The sequence below is a fragment of the Saccopteryx bilineata genome, chromosome 9 (genome assembly GCF_036850765.1).
Source record: "Saccopteryx bilineata isolate mSacBil1 chromosome 9, mSacBil1_pri_phased_curated, whole genome shotgun sequence".
Taxonomy (NCBI): Eukaryota; Metazoa; Chordata; class Mammalia; order Chiroptera; family Emballonuridae; genus Saccopteryx; species Saccopteryx bilineata.
In genome coordinates this window covers 30395840-30411615 of record NC_089498.1, presented here as the reverse complement: position 1 = coordinate 30411615, position 15776 = coordinate 30395840, and the positions used below count along the sequence as shown (strand labels likewise).

At 46.4% G+C, this 15776-nt stretch overlaps 1 protein-coding gene and 1 long non-coding RNA gene across 2 annotated transcripts in view; one reads left to right on the top strand and one right to left on the bottom strand.

Annotated features, from left to right (window-relative positions):
- The window catches only part of LOC136313593 (polycystin-1-like protein 2), a 115982-nt gene extending 108954 nt beyond the window's left edge, over window positions 1-7028 (top strand). Inside the window, 6 exon segments of the mRNA XM_066244119.1 lie at window positions 2696-2906; window positions 4294-4401; window positions 4927-5058; window positions 6870-6913; window positions 6915-6955; window positions 6958-7028. Of these exon segments, the coding sequence (XP_066100216.1) occupies window positions 2696-2906; window positions 4294-4401; window positions 4927-5058; window positions 6870-6913; window positions 6915-6955; window positions 6958-7028 (607 nt within the window).
- Window positions 7029-7771: 743 nt separating this feature from the next.
- LOC136313387 (uncharacterized) lies at window positions 7772-15688 on the bottom strand. Its single transcript, XR_010727136.1, has 2 exons — window positions 15567-15688; window positions 7772-10378 (listed from the first exon to the last, which is right to left on the bottom strand). It is a non-coding gene; the product is annotated as an uncharacterized lncRNA (long non-coding RNA).
- Between the last annotated feature and the right edge of the window lie 88 nt (window positions 15689-15776).

The window sequence follows — 15776 nt, the reverse complement described above, 5'->3', positions numbered from 1 at the left end:
ACCTGGGTCCTCGGCATCCCAGTCCGATGTTCTATCCACTGCACCACCGCCTGGTCAGGCCCCACTCACTCATTTCTTTATGAATTATCTATGGCTGCCTTCCTGCTAAAACTGGGTCGAGTCGTTGGGATAGAATCTGGCCTGCAGAGTCCAAATATGTGCCATCTGGCCCTTTACAGAAAAACTCTTGTCTATTCTTGCTTAGAGAACAAAGCCTGGGTTCTAGGAAAGAACAATGGTGAGTTTGTTTAAGTCAAACATGATTGAGATCACTGACAGTCAGTGTGATTGTTGAATTCATCACTGTCCCCACACTAGCCATGCTTTATGATTCCTTACAATGATCTAAACAGGGTTGATTCTGACATTCACACAGATTAGCCTCTTACTTAGACAGATTATAAAACAATTTTATAGCAAGAGAGTACTCTTCTCATATTCAGTCAGAAAACAAAAGAAATCTGCCATTTTTGATAGAAACCTTAGTATAGTTAACTTTGGTATTACATGAAACCCTCAGTTGAATTTGATTAATAACCAAAGTCTGTGTTTATTTCAGAAACTTGTATATTTTGTTTTCTTCTTGAATAGATAAACCATTTTAAAGCTAGATCTTGAGTTTTTATTTATTGATTGATTTTTTAGAGAGAGAGGAGTGAGAGACAGAGAGAGAGAGAAGGGGGAGGAGCAGGAAGCATCAACTCCCATATGTGCCTTGACCAGGCAAGCCCAAGGTTTCGAACCGACGACCTCAGTGTTCCAGGTCGACGTTTTATCCCACTGCACCACCACAGGTCAGGCTAGATCTTGAATTTTTAAAGTATTTGTTAAGATCAAATGATTTGCTTTATAGTCTCCCTTTAGTCCACTGGTTCTCAGGCTGGGCTCCTCAACAGAATCACTCAGGGAGCTGATCAAACCACGATGTCCAGGCCTACTAAATCAGGATGTCTGGGGACAAAGCCCAGCACCAGTATTTTTAATGTTTCCCTGGTTAGTCTAAAACAGAGATCCCCAAACTTTTTACACAAGGGGCCAGTTCACTGTCCCTCAGTTGGAGGGCTGGACTATAAAAAAACTATGAACAAATCCCTATGCACACTGCACATACCTTATTTTAAAGTAAAAAAACAAAACAGGAACAAATACAATATTTAAAAAAAAAGAACAAGTAAATTTAAATCAACAAACTGACCAGTATTTCAATGGGAACTATGCTCCTTTCACTGACCACCAATGAAAGAGGTGCCCCTTCCAGAAGTGCGGTGGGGGGCCGGATAAATGGCCTCAGGGGGCTGCATGTGGCCCGCAGGCTGTAGCTTGGGGACCCCTGGTCTAAAATGTATCCAAAGTTGAGCACTGTGCTTTTGTTACAGGTAATTGCCATCATAAAGGAGGCTTACATGGTTATTATTTCCACATATATGAACAATTAAATGACATGAGAGAAGTTTGAGTATTTAAAAAGAGGCAGGAAAAAGATGCTGCAGAAGCTGATGGAGGATGTCATTAGATATAGATCTATGCCTTTTTTTTTTTTTAGCTTAGATTAGGCATCTTGTGCTCATTTTGAAATTCCTGGAGTGTGAAATGAGACAGTTTTCTCTGATTTAGATAAGCTAGATTTTTTTTTTTTTTTTTTTTTTACAGGGACAGAGAGAGAGTCAGAGAGAGGGATAGATGGAAACAGACAGACGGGAATGAAGAGAGATGAGAATCATCAGTTTTTCCTTGCAACACCTTAGTTGTTCATTGATTGCTTTCTCATATGTGCCTTGACCATGGGGCTACAGCAGACCGAGTAGCCCCTTGCTCAAGCCAGCAACCTTGGGTCCAAGCTGGTGAGCTTTTTTGCTCAAGCCAGATGAGCCCGCACTCAAGCTGGTGACCTTGGGGTCTCGAACCTGGGTTCTCCGCATCCCGGTCCGATGCTCTATCCACTGCGCCATTGCCTGGTCATTTTTAATGACACACCAATACTGAGACTGAATTTAAAGTGCAAAGTTATGGGAGGGGAATGAAGGACAGGGTGGGATGGGGGGAAGAACCTAGACTTTGGAATCAAATATACTTGGATTCCAACTGTCATTCTTCCACCAACAGTTATGTCACTAGCTGTGTGATCTTGTGCCACATCCCTGTCTTCATGTGTAGAATGGAGTCAGCAGAGTTCTTCACCTACTGGTTTTTGAAGTCAAATGACACACTGCAATTAAAGTTCATTAGGCCCTCACTTATCACAGCAACTGGATGGTACTTCCATCCTTCCTTCAAACATAAAGGTGGTAGGGACACTCACTCAGACAGGAGAAAGTTGCATCTAGTGACACCAAACCAGGAGGGGAGGCTCATAGAATACCCTCATCTTCACTCTCTTGACCCTGGGAGGATTCCTCTTTTGTCATTTCTCCATAGCTCTGCAGCCATTACCCAAGACTCCTACCTAGGCAATGACCCCACAAATTAACTGCTGAGGCCCCATGACCACCAACACCATCATCACCATCACTATCATCACCATCTCACCACCACCACCTAGAGGGATTGGGACAACTCTGTTTCCCAGACCTGTTGCAGAAAGTGGTGGCCTCTGAGATAAGTGTAATCCTGCATCTTGGTCTGAACTGAGTCCAAGTGCACTCTGGCTGAGCTGCTCACAGTCTCTGAGACCCAGTCTTCATTCTTGGTCCTAAAGGGGGATCAGTTTCAGTGAAACAGCAGCAGCTGACGCTGCCCTTGGCTACATCATTGCCTTCCTGGTACTGCTGTCCACAGTGAAACTTTGGCATCTGTGCAGGTTGAAACCCAAAATGAACATGATCTCATCAGCCTTGCGCCGTGCCTGGGGGGACATTTCGGGCTTTGTCATCATCATCCTCATCATGCTCCTGGCTTTCTCCATTGCGGTGAGTGGCTCCTTTGGGAAACCTCAGAGCTGGTCCCCTTGGAAAAAAGCTCTCAGTGTTTGGAGATTGGTGATTAGGGTTAGGGAAAACCTGGGAAACTGAAGTAGATGGTGGATCTTCTGAGTCTAGGGCCATTTAACAGGGAGCTCATGAACCAGTCACTCCCAATGTAAACCTCAGTGGGTAACAGTGGGGACGTGCAGTCTCAAGACTAAAAGGGCCAACTCTCTCTAGTGAAGGATTCCTTTCTGTATCCAGACCCTGACTGGGTATGCCAGTTCTCCTGGCATTCCCAATTGCTCAGACACACATAGAGTATTCCTTCTGTGTTGGGGGAATGCAGAGATAAACTGGGCAGTCCCTGTCCTTGACCATTTCATTCAGCCCTTTAACACTGACAGCATTTAAAAAATCACATCTCTTTAGTGACTGAAAAAAACAACATACTATTAACTTTTTTATATCAAGTAATGTGAGAAACAATGACCCTCTGATATCCATCTAAATATACCCCCATCCTCTCCAAATCCATGACTCTCATCATAACTCTGCCTCCCATTCCTGACTCCCTTTATCCAATCTTGACCCATTCCTCACCCTAAGCCCTTTCCAAATTCTCACCCTGACCCTATGCAGTCTCTCTTCCACCATCCCTGATCTCCATACTGTCCAATAGTCTATCTTATCCTAGTCTCCACTCTTCTCTGAACCTCTCCCTATTCCTGAACCTTTCCCAGACTAACACCTCATCCCTGACCCCCCCCCATCACTGATGTCAATCCTTCTTCCTCTCTCACCCTCAGAAATAGCGTGAGTGCATGGATGGAGTGATGGGAAGTATATGCTGAAAAGCTGGAGTCTGCTTTTGTTAAAAGTACCCAAATCCTTAATTCATATCGATTTATTCAGCCCTCCAATGTCCCCGGGACTTGAAGTCACTGTCTCAGAGCAATGGAGTGCTGGGTTTCCCTCTGACACAAAGCCCTGTGGAAATGTTTAGGGTGGGGAATATGGTGGTGAGGGAAAAATACAGTGGGGAAAGGTCCTGTCCATGCAGAAGCAGCCTATTGTCCATCCACCCAACTCCCCAGAGGAAAAAGGATGGGGCCTCAGAGAGCCCAGTTTCATCACGGAGTCTCAGAGCAGCCATCTGAGTGAATGCCGCAGTAGCCTAGCAGGTGGTGCGTTAGCCCCAGAAGTGCACGTGCATCCCATACAAAACTGGGTGTGTACTCACAGCAACTTGCACGCCTCTGTAGATACCAATAGCTTGGCCAGGCCAGGCTAGAGATACTGTATGGCCAGACCACTGACTCAACTGTCAAACAACAGGCTTTGGGGGTTGCTACATTTCTTTCCCTGTTCATGAGGACTTTTTCCATAACAGTCAAACTTAATATCAATATTTGGTTGGAAACTTCGTTCCTACAAAACCCTCTTTGATGCAGCAGAAACAATGATCAGCCTTCAACTAGGAATCTTCAACTACGAGGAGGTAAGGGGGTAGGGCAGGGGACATGGACATTACCATCTACACCAAGCCTTTACAAAAATTAGAAAAAACATTCTCCTCAAATGCTACCCCAGTGGATATCACCCCTTGGGTCCATGGCCTGGCAAGTGCAGGGTAACTATGGACAAATAAAAAGGGTCCCTCTTCCTCCAGGCAGACAGCCCCTCACTACGGCCCACAGCTTACCCTGGGACCCCAGCGTATGGAGTAACATTAGGTATGGGCTATTCAAAAGAGGGCTGTGCTAGGGGGTCCCCAGAAAGGAATGCTCCTCGCCCAGCCAGCAGTGGTGCCCCTACTCGGAAAGGGCAGGAGAGAGGAGTAGGGGTGCTGCCCTCTTCCTCTCCTGGAAGTTCCTAAGAGCACTGCACATACTGTCAGAAGGACCGTCCTGGCTCACGTTTCTGTCTCACTCTGAGGACCAACTTTCTCTGAGCGTGCCTAGTGGAGGAGGTGGCCAGTAGGACACAGGACCCCCAGGGATGACTCTGGATTTCTTCCTAACAGGTCCTGGACCACAGCCCAGTGCTCGGCTCCTTCCTAATCGAGTCTTGCATTGCTTTCATGACATTTGTTGTGCTGAATCTATTTATCTCTGTCATCCTGGTGGCCTTCAATGAAGAGCAAAAATACTACCAGGTGAATCCCTTTGCCCTATTTTTCAACAGTCATTAACCTTGAAATAGGAAAAGGCTGGCCGAGCAGCATTAGTCATTATGAGAACTTGAAAAAAGACCACTGTAGCTCAAAGCATTTTGTGGGAGGGGAAACTGAGGACCAGAAGGAGGAAATTACTTCACCAAGATCATAAGCAAATAAAGGGTATACAGAATTTGGCCTCTTGATTCCCATTGTGGGACTCTGTTCATTACATCAGTGATTCTTTTTTTTTTTTTTTTGGTATTTTTCCGAAGCTGGAAACGGGGAGAGACAGTCAGACTCCCGCATGTGCCCGACCGGGATCCACCCGGCACGCCCACCAGGGGCGACGCTCTGCCCACCAGGGGGCGATGCCCTGCCCCTCCGGGGCGTTGCTCTGCCGCGACCAGAGCCACTCTAGCGCCTGGGGCAGAGGCCAAGGAGCCATCCCCAGCGCCCGGGCCATCCCCGCTCCAACCGAGCCTCGGCTGCGGGAGAGGAAGAGAGAGACAGAGAGGAAGGAGGGGGGGGGCTAGAGAAGCAAATGGGCGCCTCTCCCATGCGTCCTGGCCGGGAATCGAACCCGGGTTCCCCGCACGCCAGGCCGACGCTCCACCGCTGAGCCAACCGGCCAGGGCCTACACCACTGATTCTTAGCTCAGACTGTACTTTAGAGTCACTTAGGGGATTTGGCAACTACTAAACTGCTGCACCTGAGACCAATAAAAATAGAATTCCTGGGTGAATGATACAAGCACAGGTATTTCTGAAATCTCCCTGTTGACTTGAATATAAAGCCAAGGTTGAGAACCCATTAAAAATCATCAAAGAGGCCAACCTGTGGTGGCACAGTGGATAAGGCATTGACCTGAAATGCCAAGGTCGCCAGTTCAAAGCCCTGGGCTTGCCCAGTCAAGGCACATATGAGAAGTAACTATGAGTTGATGCTTCCTGCTCCTCCCTGCCCACCCCCACCACTCCATCTTTCTCTCTCTGATATCAATAAATGAAATCTTAAAAAAAATAATCAGACTACAACTTAGGTAATACAAACTTTAATACTTCATGAAGTAATCAGCCGCCACTCAAAGAACTGCGAATGGTGTAGAAGGCAGGAAGCTTTTGTAGGTTAAAATAAAATAAAAAACGAGGAGAAAAATAGAAAATATCCGATTGGCTAGAGCCACATAGTCAACCTTGTTTGGGTGAGAAGGAAAAAGAAGAAATACAGATAGAGCCCAGAGTTGCCTTGATGTTTGGGGACTGGCTGACTGCATGTACTGAAGTCAAGGGGAGCATTTACAGGGACTCAAAAGATATCTCAGTTTTGGTGTATTGACATGGCACTCTAGGCAGGAGTGGCTCCACTTTGGGCCTAGAAATTTATTTCAACAAGTCATATGGTGACTTTGGTTTAAATTTTAAGAAACTGCCAAACTATTTTGCAAAGCAACTGCACCATTTCACATTCCCAGCACGAACGCATGAGAGGCTTCTTACATAAATGCCTAACTACCACTGGGGAGGAATTCTATCATTTCCATCAGAGGGGAAGAAGGAAGCCCTCTAGGGATAAAGGGGGAGCATACACCCTTGGGCTTCCCTGAAGGAGGTGAATCCCAACACAAAAGCACTCTAGAAAGCAAACTGACTTTGGCAGGGACCAAGTTACACAATAAAACCATGGTTTCTCCTTAAAAAGAAAAGCCTCCACAGAAGATGTATCTATCTATCTATCTATCTATACACACACACACACACACACACACACACACACACACACACACACACACGGTTCTTTCCCTCTGCAGCTGTCGGAGGAAGGAGAGACTGTTGATTTGCTGATGAAAATACTGTTTCCTAGGCATTAAATATAAAAGGCAGGAGGAGCCTGGAAGCTGAGTGTGAAGCCTGCATTGCTGTCAGAGGCCCAGCCCCCTCAACCTGCCCCAGCTGTGCCCCAGGTCTGAACTGTTCATCAACACAAGGTCATCTGTAGAGTTGGTAGAAATCTACAGCTCTGGGCCTACTTACCAGTGATTCTGTAACCTCTCCAATTTAATGTTTTGTGTCCAGATAAGTTACAAAGCCTGGCCAGTAAAAACTAATAAAAATATGTATATACAATTGCCACTACTGTGATAGTCTGTTCAAGTGTATTTCTTTCTAGAAATAAAAGAGTCTGGAGTTTGAGTGAAAAAAAAAGTCTCGCATGACCGGGCAGTGGCGCAGTGGATAGAGCGTCGGACTGGGATGCGGAAGACCCAGGTTCGAGACCCCAAGGTCTCCAGCTTGAGCAAGGGCTCATTTGGTTTGAGCAAAAGCTCACCAGCTTGAGCCCAAGGTCGCTGGCTCGAGCAAGGGGTTACTCGGTCTGCTGAAGGCCCGCGGTCAAGGCACATATGAGAAAGCAATCAATGAACAATTAAGGTGTTGCAATGCGCAACGAAAAACTAATGATTGATGCTTCTCATCTCTGTTCCTGTTTGTCCCTGTCTATCCCTCTCTCTGACTCTCTGTCTCTGTAAAAAGAAAGAAGAAAAAAAAGAAAAAAAAAATCTCTTCTGACTAATTATTATTTCATCTTGGTCAGTCAGGAGTTGCCTTTGAATGATTGTATATAGTTCAGGGTTTCTCAAACTGTCTCTGAGAGATACTAATGGAGATCATAATAGTTTGCTAGAGCAGCCAGCACAAAGTATCACAAACTGGGTAGCTTAAAACAACAGAAATTTATTGTGTCACAGTTCTGGAGGACAGAAGCTCAAAATTGAAGTGTCAACAGGGCCACGCTCCCTCAGAAGGCTTTACAGAGGAGTCTTCTCTTCTAGCTTCTGCTTTTCCAGCAAACCTTAGCATTCCTTGGTTTGTAGACGCATCATTCTAATCACTGTCTCTGCCGTCACATGGCCTTCACTGTATATCCCTCTCTGTCTCTCTTTTCCTCTTCTTATAGGACACTAGTCATTAGATTAAGGGGTTCATCCTACTCCACTATGACTTCATCTTAATTAATGATATCTGCAACAATTCCTATTTCCAAACGTGGTCACATTCTGAGGCACTGGGGGTTAAGACGTCAATGTATCTCTCTATAGAGGACACAATTCAACCCTCAACAGGTGTCATGGCCCCAAAGATATTTCTGGATCAAATAAATGTGGAAAACACTGGACTATAAAGGCCTATACAAGTTCTTTAGCATGGGAATGTTCAAGTTTTTAACCTGCTAAACGTACACTCTCCTGGGATGAGATGAGCAACAAAGTATGTAATGATTCCCAAACTTCTTTAACCAAGGCATCCAGTACTGCGGCACCACAATCAGGGCTAGTGTTCCTTGGATGACACTTTGAGAACTACTGATGTATACCAGTCATTCCCAACCGTGGCAGCATGACAGAATCCCTAGACTTCACCCCAACATATCAGTCTCTGGGCTAGGTCCCAGTAAAGCCACCCATATGATTCCAACATGCAGCCAGACTTGATAACCTTGCTCTAAATTCTGAGAACTGCAGCTCTAAATAAAAGGCTTCCAGATGTCTGTGTGGGTAAGTGCATATTTCCCCTCCCCCATAAAGGGGAGCATTTCACACATCCTCTTCAGTTCAGCCTGTCTTGTTCCTCCTCTCACACCCATTGTAGCACGTACTCTAGGCCAGTGGTCCCCAACCTTTTTTGGGCCACGGACCGGTTTAATGTCAGAAAATATTTTCACAGACCGGCCTTTAGGGTGGGACGGATAAATGTACCACGTGACCGAGACAAGCGTCAAGAGTGAGTCTTAGACGATGTAACAGAGGGAATCTGGTCATTTTTAAAAAATAAAACATCGTTCAGACTTAAATATAAATAAAACGAAAATAATTTAAGTTATTTATTCTTTCTCTGCGAACCGGTACCAAATGGCCCACGGACAGGTACCAGTCTGCGGCCCGGGGGTTGGGGACCACTGCTCTAGGCTGCCTGACCCAAATCCCTTCTATGATTTCCTCCTAGCTTTCAGATTCAAGACTTTTGTTCAGGTAGTCATCTACCCTTCCCCTATGTGACTCCTGGGAAGGTGACCATGTAAGTACCTCAAGGTAAAATCTGATTTGTCGTAGGAACGGTAATTTATTTCCCTGGACAATGGGCAGTTTAGTGTGCACATAAGCCAGTATGGTCAGTGAAAAATGAGGTCTCACCCTGGTTGAGCAGCTCAGTTGGTTAAGAGCTTTGTCCTGATATGCCAAGGTTGTGGGTTTGATCCAAGGTCAGGGTAAATACTGGGTTGGGGAATAAGTTCGTAGCGTTTTAATATTTTCTTTTATTTTACAACGATTGGTTTGCTGTTTGGCAAAGGGTAAGTATTCATTCGATAAAACTCTTTCTGCTCTACAAAACTATGTTAATTGTATTTTTGAGTTATTTAATTTTTTATTAGTTTTGAGGCTTAGAAATGGAATACCCAGGAGGCAAAAATCAACATTTTCAACACCTGCTCTTCTTTGCTTTTCATCGAGGTCAAAAAGCTGCCCAAGCAGCCCGGGACATTTGCGACGTGTATGGAGAAGGTGTCATAGGCGAGTCTACAGCACGGAAATAGTTTGCAAAGTTCAAAAATGGCGACTTTGACGTCGATGACACGTCCCGCAGCGGAAGGCCTTCTGAATTCGATGAAGAACGTCTCAAATCACTTTTGAAGGAGAACGGTCGCCAAACCAGTCATGAATTGGCGGAAAAAATGAACTGCGATCATAAAACGATTCTCAATCACCTTCATTCAATGGGATTTACCGAAAAATTGGGAGCCTGGGTGCCTCACGAGCTCAACGAAAAAAACAAAGAAATTCGCCTTCAAATTGCTTCTCAGCATCTCGCCCGCCATCGAGCAACATGCGGTCATAAATAGCGCTTTTTGCACCGAATCGTCACGGGAGATGAGAAATGGTGCTTATACATCAATATGAAGCAAAGAAAGGAGTGGGTGGCTCCAGGAGATACGCCAAAGCCGAGAGTCAAGCCAGACCTTCATCCAAAGAAGATCATGATATGTGTTTGGTGGGACTGGGAGGGCATGGTGCACTGGGAAATGCTCGAAAAGAATGCCACGGTCAACAAGGAGCTCTACATTGCCCAGCTACACCGCGTGAATGAGGCTATTCGACTGAAAAGACCTGATCGACATGGTCAAACCATACCCCTTCACGACAACGCCAGGCCCCATGTTGCACAAGTCGTCAAAGCCGCACTCCAAGAGCTCGAATGGGAGGTCCTTCAGCATCCGCAGAATTCTCCAGACCTTGCACGGACCGATTACCATCTTTTCTGCTCCCTGTCAAACCATATGAAGGGCGTTACCTTCGATAACAAAGAGGTCCTTAAAAACTGGCTCAACAACTTCTTTGACACCAGACCAGGCGATTTTGGGCGGAACGGCATCAACAAATTGGTCGAGAGGTGGGAAGAGGTTGTAAACAGCAACGGCAAATATATAATTGATTAACTTATTGATATAATTATTGTTTTTTGTTTAAATAAAAGTCTTCGGTAAAAACCCTACGAACTTATTCCCCAATACAAGAATCAACCAATGAATGCATAAACAAGAGGAACCACACAAATCAATGTTTCTCTCTCTCTCTCCCTCCTTCCTCTTTCTGTAAAAGCAATTTAAGAATTAAAAAAAAAAAAGTTCTCGGCCCTGGCCGGTTGGCTCAGCGGTAGAGCGTCGGCCTAGCGTGCAGAGGACCCGGGTTCGATTCCCGGCCAGGGCACACAGGAGAAGCGCCCATTTGTTTCTCCACCCCTCTGCCGCACCTTCCTCTCTGTCTCTCTCTTCCCCTCCCGCAGCCAAGGCTCCATTGGAGCAAATATGGCCCGGGCGCTGGGGATGGCTCTGTGGCCTCCGCCCCAGGCGCTAGAGTGGCTCTGGTCGCAACATGGCGACGCCCAGGATGGGCAGAGCATCGCCCCCTGGTGGGCAGAGCGTCGCCCCATGGTGGGCGTGCCGGGTGGATCCCGGTCGGGCGCATGCGGGAGTCTGTCTGACTGTCTCTCCCTGTTTCCAGCTTCAGAAATATAAAAAAAAAAAAAAAAAAAAAAAAAAAAAGTTCTCTAGGCTACTTCCAAGGAAAGGTCTGCTTGCTAATAAAGAGACACATAGAAATGGGCTCTTATACTGCTGGACACTGTCTGGTCTGAGTAAGACTCCTGAAACTGCAGCTATTTTGAGACCACAGGGAACAATTTGAAGATGGCAGAGCAAAAAAAGACAACTATCCATGCTTAATGAGGTTTAAACAGCTGACTTAATCAAGCCTGGAGTTGACTACTGCCAGCCTTTTATCTGGATGAGAGCTTAAATGTCTTTTTTTTATGAATCAGTATGTTGGTCAAATAAGTTTATATGATATATATGTTTGCTTGCTTATAGTTTGTATTGGGTGTGGGGGACAGGCTGTAAGCAGGCAGGTTATAGTCTAAAAGGCTTAGTTTTAAGACTAAGCTTTTCCCCACACCCTTGACTGTTGCATGATGTGGGGTGGTGTGCACTCTTATGAGGAATCCCATTATGCCTCAGAAAAGTGACTTTGTATCACAGACTTTCTTGTTTGTATACTGGATTAAAGGTTTTGATTTCTATACTATAAAATGGGGCAGACCGGGAGTTTGCTCTCTCGGTTCCTGAGATTAGCATTAAAGAGAAGAGCAGAGAAAGGCCACATGGAGGAGAAGCAGCCAAGATGGAGGAGTGCTGAGGGAGAAGCCAGTTTGTGCAGAGAGAAGGAGATGGGGAACAGAGGTGAATAAGGCTGGTGAACTACAAACTTTATTTATTTATTTATTTTGTATTTTTCTGAAGCTGCAAACTGGGAGGCAGTCAGACAGACTCCCGCATGCGCCAGACCGGGATCCACTTGGCATGCCCACCAGGGGGCGATGCTCTGCCCATCCAGGGTGTCGCTCTGTTGCGACCAGAGCCACTCTAGCACCTGAGGCAGAGGCCACAGAGCCATCCCCAGTGCCTGGGCCATCTTTGCTCCAATGGAGCCTTGGCTGTGGGAGGGGAAGAGAGAGGAAGGAGAGGGGGAGGGGTGGAGAAGCAGATGGGCGCTTCTCCTGTGTGTCCTGGCCGGGAATGGAACCCGGGACTTCTGCATGCCAGGCTGATGCTCTACCACTAAGCCAACTGGCCAGGGCCCTACAAACTTTTGATCCTAGGAAAACTCAGATAAGTCAGTGGCTTTGGGAGCCCTGAACGGAAAGAGAAGTGTTTTCCCACTGTGTGTACTTCTTGCCCACTGAGTGCAAGCTAGGATTAAAGCTAATGGTCCACCAGTTCTTTTTGTGTGTTTTTTTTTATTTTTTTTTATTCATTTTTAGAGAGGAGAGAGAGAGAGACAGAGAGAGAGAAGGGGGGAGGAGCTGGAAGCATCAACTCCCATATGTGCCTTGACCAGGCAAGCCCAGGGTTTTGAACCGGCGACCTCAGCATTTCCAGGTTGACACTTTATCCACTGCGCCACCACAGGTCAGGCTTGTGTGTTTTTTTTTACAGAGACAGAGTCAGAGAGAGGGGTAGACAGGGACAGACAAACAGGAACGGAGAGATGAGAAGCATCAATCATTAGTTTTTCATTGCGCATTGCAACACCTTAATTGTTCATTGATTGCTTTCTCATATGTGCCTTGACCCCAGGCTTTCAGCAGACTGAATAACCCCTTGCTCGAGCCAGCGACCTTGGGCTCAAGCTGGTGAGTTTTTGCTCAAACCAGATGAGCCCATGCTCAAGCTGGCGACCTTGGGGGTCTCGAACCTGGGTCTTCCGCATCCCAGTCCGACATTCTATCCACTGCACCACTGCCCAGTCAGGCCCCACCAGTTCTTGGCTCTGTTGTTTCATTACTGTCTGTCTGAATCAAACCTGAACCTGCATGGGCCAGGCGACTGTGATGGTTGCTGTGGCTACTGGCCATACAGTATCCCAACCCATTTTCCTGACAATCAAAACCCAGAATCCTTTATATAAAGAGTCATATAACACATAATATACATAAAACCCAGGCAATTTCATTGGCTTCTATCTGCCCCAAAGACCACAACCATTCTTTATTGTGTCTGGTATGAACATGAGCTATATATGCAAAGATCTCATCAAATATACCACAGCAAAGTGTACCCATGTCTTCTGATAAACTGATACAAAAACCCACCCAGATACACAAGTCTGTTTTAAACAGAAAATCTGGAGTTGTAAATTATTAATTTCTTTTTCTCATCTTTTCCATCTATTCTCTACTTCTCTATTGACTATAAATACTAAACTGGCAACTCTTTCAATCATATTATGTACTGAGGAAAGACTGTTCCATGATGTGACCCCTGACACCCTTAATTAGATCCAGGCCACGATGGAGACTGCTTCCCTTAAATTTCCTCACAGCCAACTCCCCCATGTGCCCCAAGGCTTGCTGGTTCCTGGAACAGGTTGCTGACCTGCCCCAGGGAAGCATTTAAGGCATTTCCCTGTATCTGTGGTGGCTATGCCCGAGTATACCTGTCTGTCCTGCTCTGTTCTATATAATTCTTTATTGCCTGCCATGCCCATTTCACTTCTGGGCAAGTTAAACTGAGTCTCCAGCTCCTCATCTATGAAACGAACTTAATACCTATCAAAAAGGGGTTTGGAGAGGATTAAAAAGATGTTTGCACAGTCCTAGACACATAGCAAGGGTTCAAAAAATGACTATTATTTGCTCAGATGAAAATGGAGCATGACAGTGCTCACAAGGCATTGAACAGGTATGCCGACAATCCCAATTTTATAAATGAGGCAGACATATGGGCCTTCCAAACACACATTTCAAGGTGCTTCAAGTATTTTTCACTCCAGTGTTTCCTTGCTGATTCATGCCCACTCCATACACCCTGTCTTTCTCTTTCTGTCTGCCTGGATGGGGACATGTCCTCTGCTTTTCTCAGAAGATCTTGGTGACTAGTTTGGCTGCTTAAGCAAGAAACAGACTTTCAACTCTCTGCCATTCCCTTATCTTTTGAGATGGAGAAACATAAAAAGAGTTGGTAGAGATGGGAAGAGGCAGAGGGATACAGAGAGGGAAGGAGGAAGAGGGAGACAGACAGGAAAACAGAGGCAGAGGAAGAAGGAAGAGAGAAAGTGGGAGGGAAAAGAATGGGTAAAGAGAAAAAAACAGGGAGGGGGGAAGAAAGAGAGGAAGAAGAAGAGTAAGTCAAAATGAGAGATGTAGAGAAAGGGAAAGAAGGAGAGGGAGGGAAAGTGAGAGAATAAAGGAGAGTGGGAGGCAGAGGGAGAGAGGAAGAGGGAAAGGGAAGGTGAGAGGGAAAGAGTGGAAGAGGAAATTAGGAGAGGGACAGAAAGATGAATGAGATAGGAAGAGAGAAAGGGAGAATAAGGAAAAGAACTGGGGGGAAAGGTAATGAAATGGAAAGAGGAGAGGGAGAGAGAGATAGGGAGAGAAAAAAGGAGATGGCTAGGGATGAAGAGAGAGGGAGAGATAGAAACAAAGAGACAGTGGAGGGAGGCAAAAATGAAGAGGGAAGGGGTACAGGGAGAGACAAAGAGGGGGAGAGGGAGCAAGGGAGAAAGCATGGGAGAGAAAGAGGGAGAGATGGGGAAGAAGGGAGAAAGAAAGAGGAGAGGAAGAATGAGGAAAAGGGAGTAAAAAGGGAGAAAAGAGGGAGAAAGGAAGAGGAAGAGGGAGGGTAAGAAAGGGAGAGAAAGAAGAGTGTAAAGATTGGAGAGTAAGGAAAGAGAAAGTAGGAGGGGGAAAAGGAGAAGAATAGCAGGGAAGAGAGAGATCAAGTGAGAGGAGACTGAGAGGAAGAGGAAATGAAAGAGGCAAAGGAAGATAGGGAGAGGGAAGAGAAAAAAATAGGGAGGGAAAGAGAGAGGGATAGAGAAAGGAAGAGAGGAAAAGGCAGTAGGAAACGGAAAGGGAGGAAGAGGGAGAAGGAATGGGAGAGGAATAAAGAAAGAAAGGGAAAGGGAGATTTAGAGAGGAAGAAAAGAGGGAAAGAGGGTAAGGAATAAGAGACGCTTGAGAGAAGGAAAGAAAGTGACAGGAAGAGAGACGAGAGGTAGAGGAATGAGGAGGAAGAAGAGGGAATGGAAGAGAAAGAGAAAGAGAAAGGAAGAGAGGAGAGAGAGGAGCGAGAAGGAGGGGGAAAGAAAGACTGGAAGAGGGAGAGGACAGTGGAAGAGGAGCGAAACAATCAGAGAAAGGGAGAGACAAGGGAGGGAGGAAGAAAGGAGAGGGGAGAGAAAGAGACGAAAGAGGAAGAAAGAGGGGTGAGGTAGAGGAGCGTGAGACAGAGGGAGAGGGACAAAAGTAAAGAAAGAAGAGAGAGTAGGAGAAAGAAGGAGGCAGAGGGAGGCAGACGGAGAGTGAAGGAGCACACTGCATTTCCCGGGACCCCTGGGCCCAAAGGTAAGGGAAAAAGCCGGCTCTGGAAAGCCAACCCAGCCTGCAGCCCTTCTCACCGTCGAAGCAGGCAGCTGAACCAGGAGTTGCTAACGCAGGACTGGAACTTGCCTGGAAGCTACGCCCGTAGGCAAAGACTCACCCATCCCGAGAACGCCCCGCCCCACCGGCAAGCAGCCTAGGCCAGTTCCGGCCCGCGGCCCTAGTCCCCGCCCCGCTTCTACCGCCCCTTCCGGGATTTAGGACCTTCCGCGCGTTGTCCCTTACCT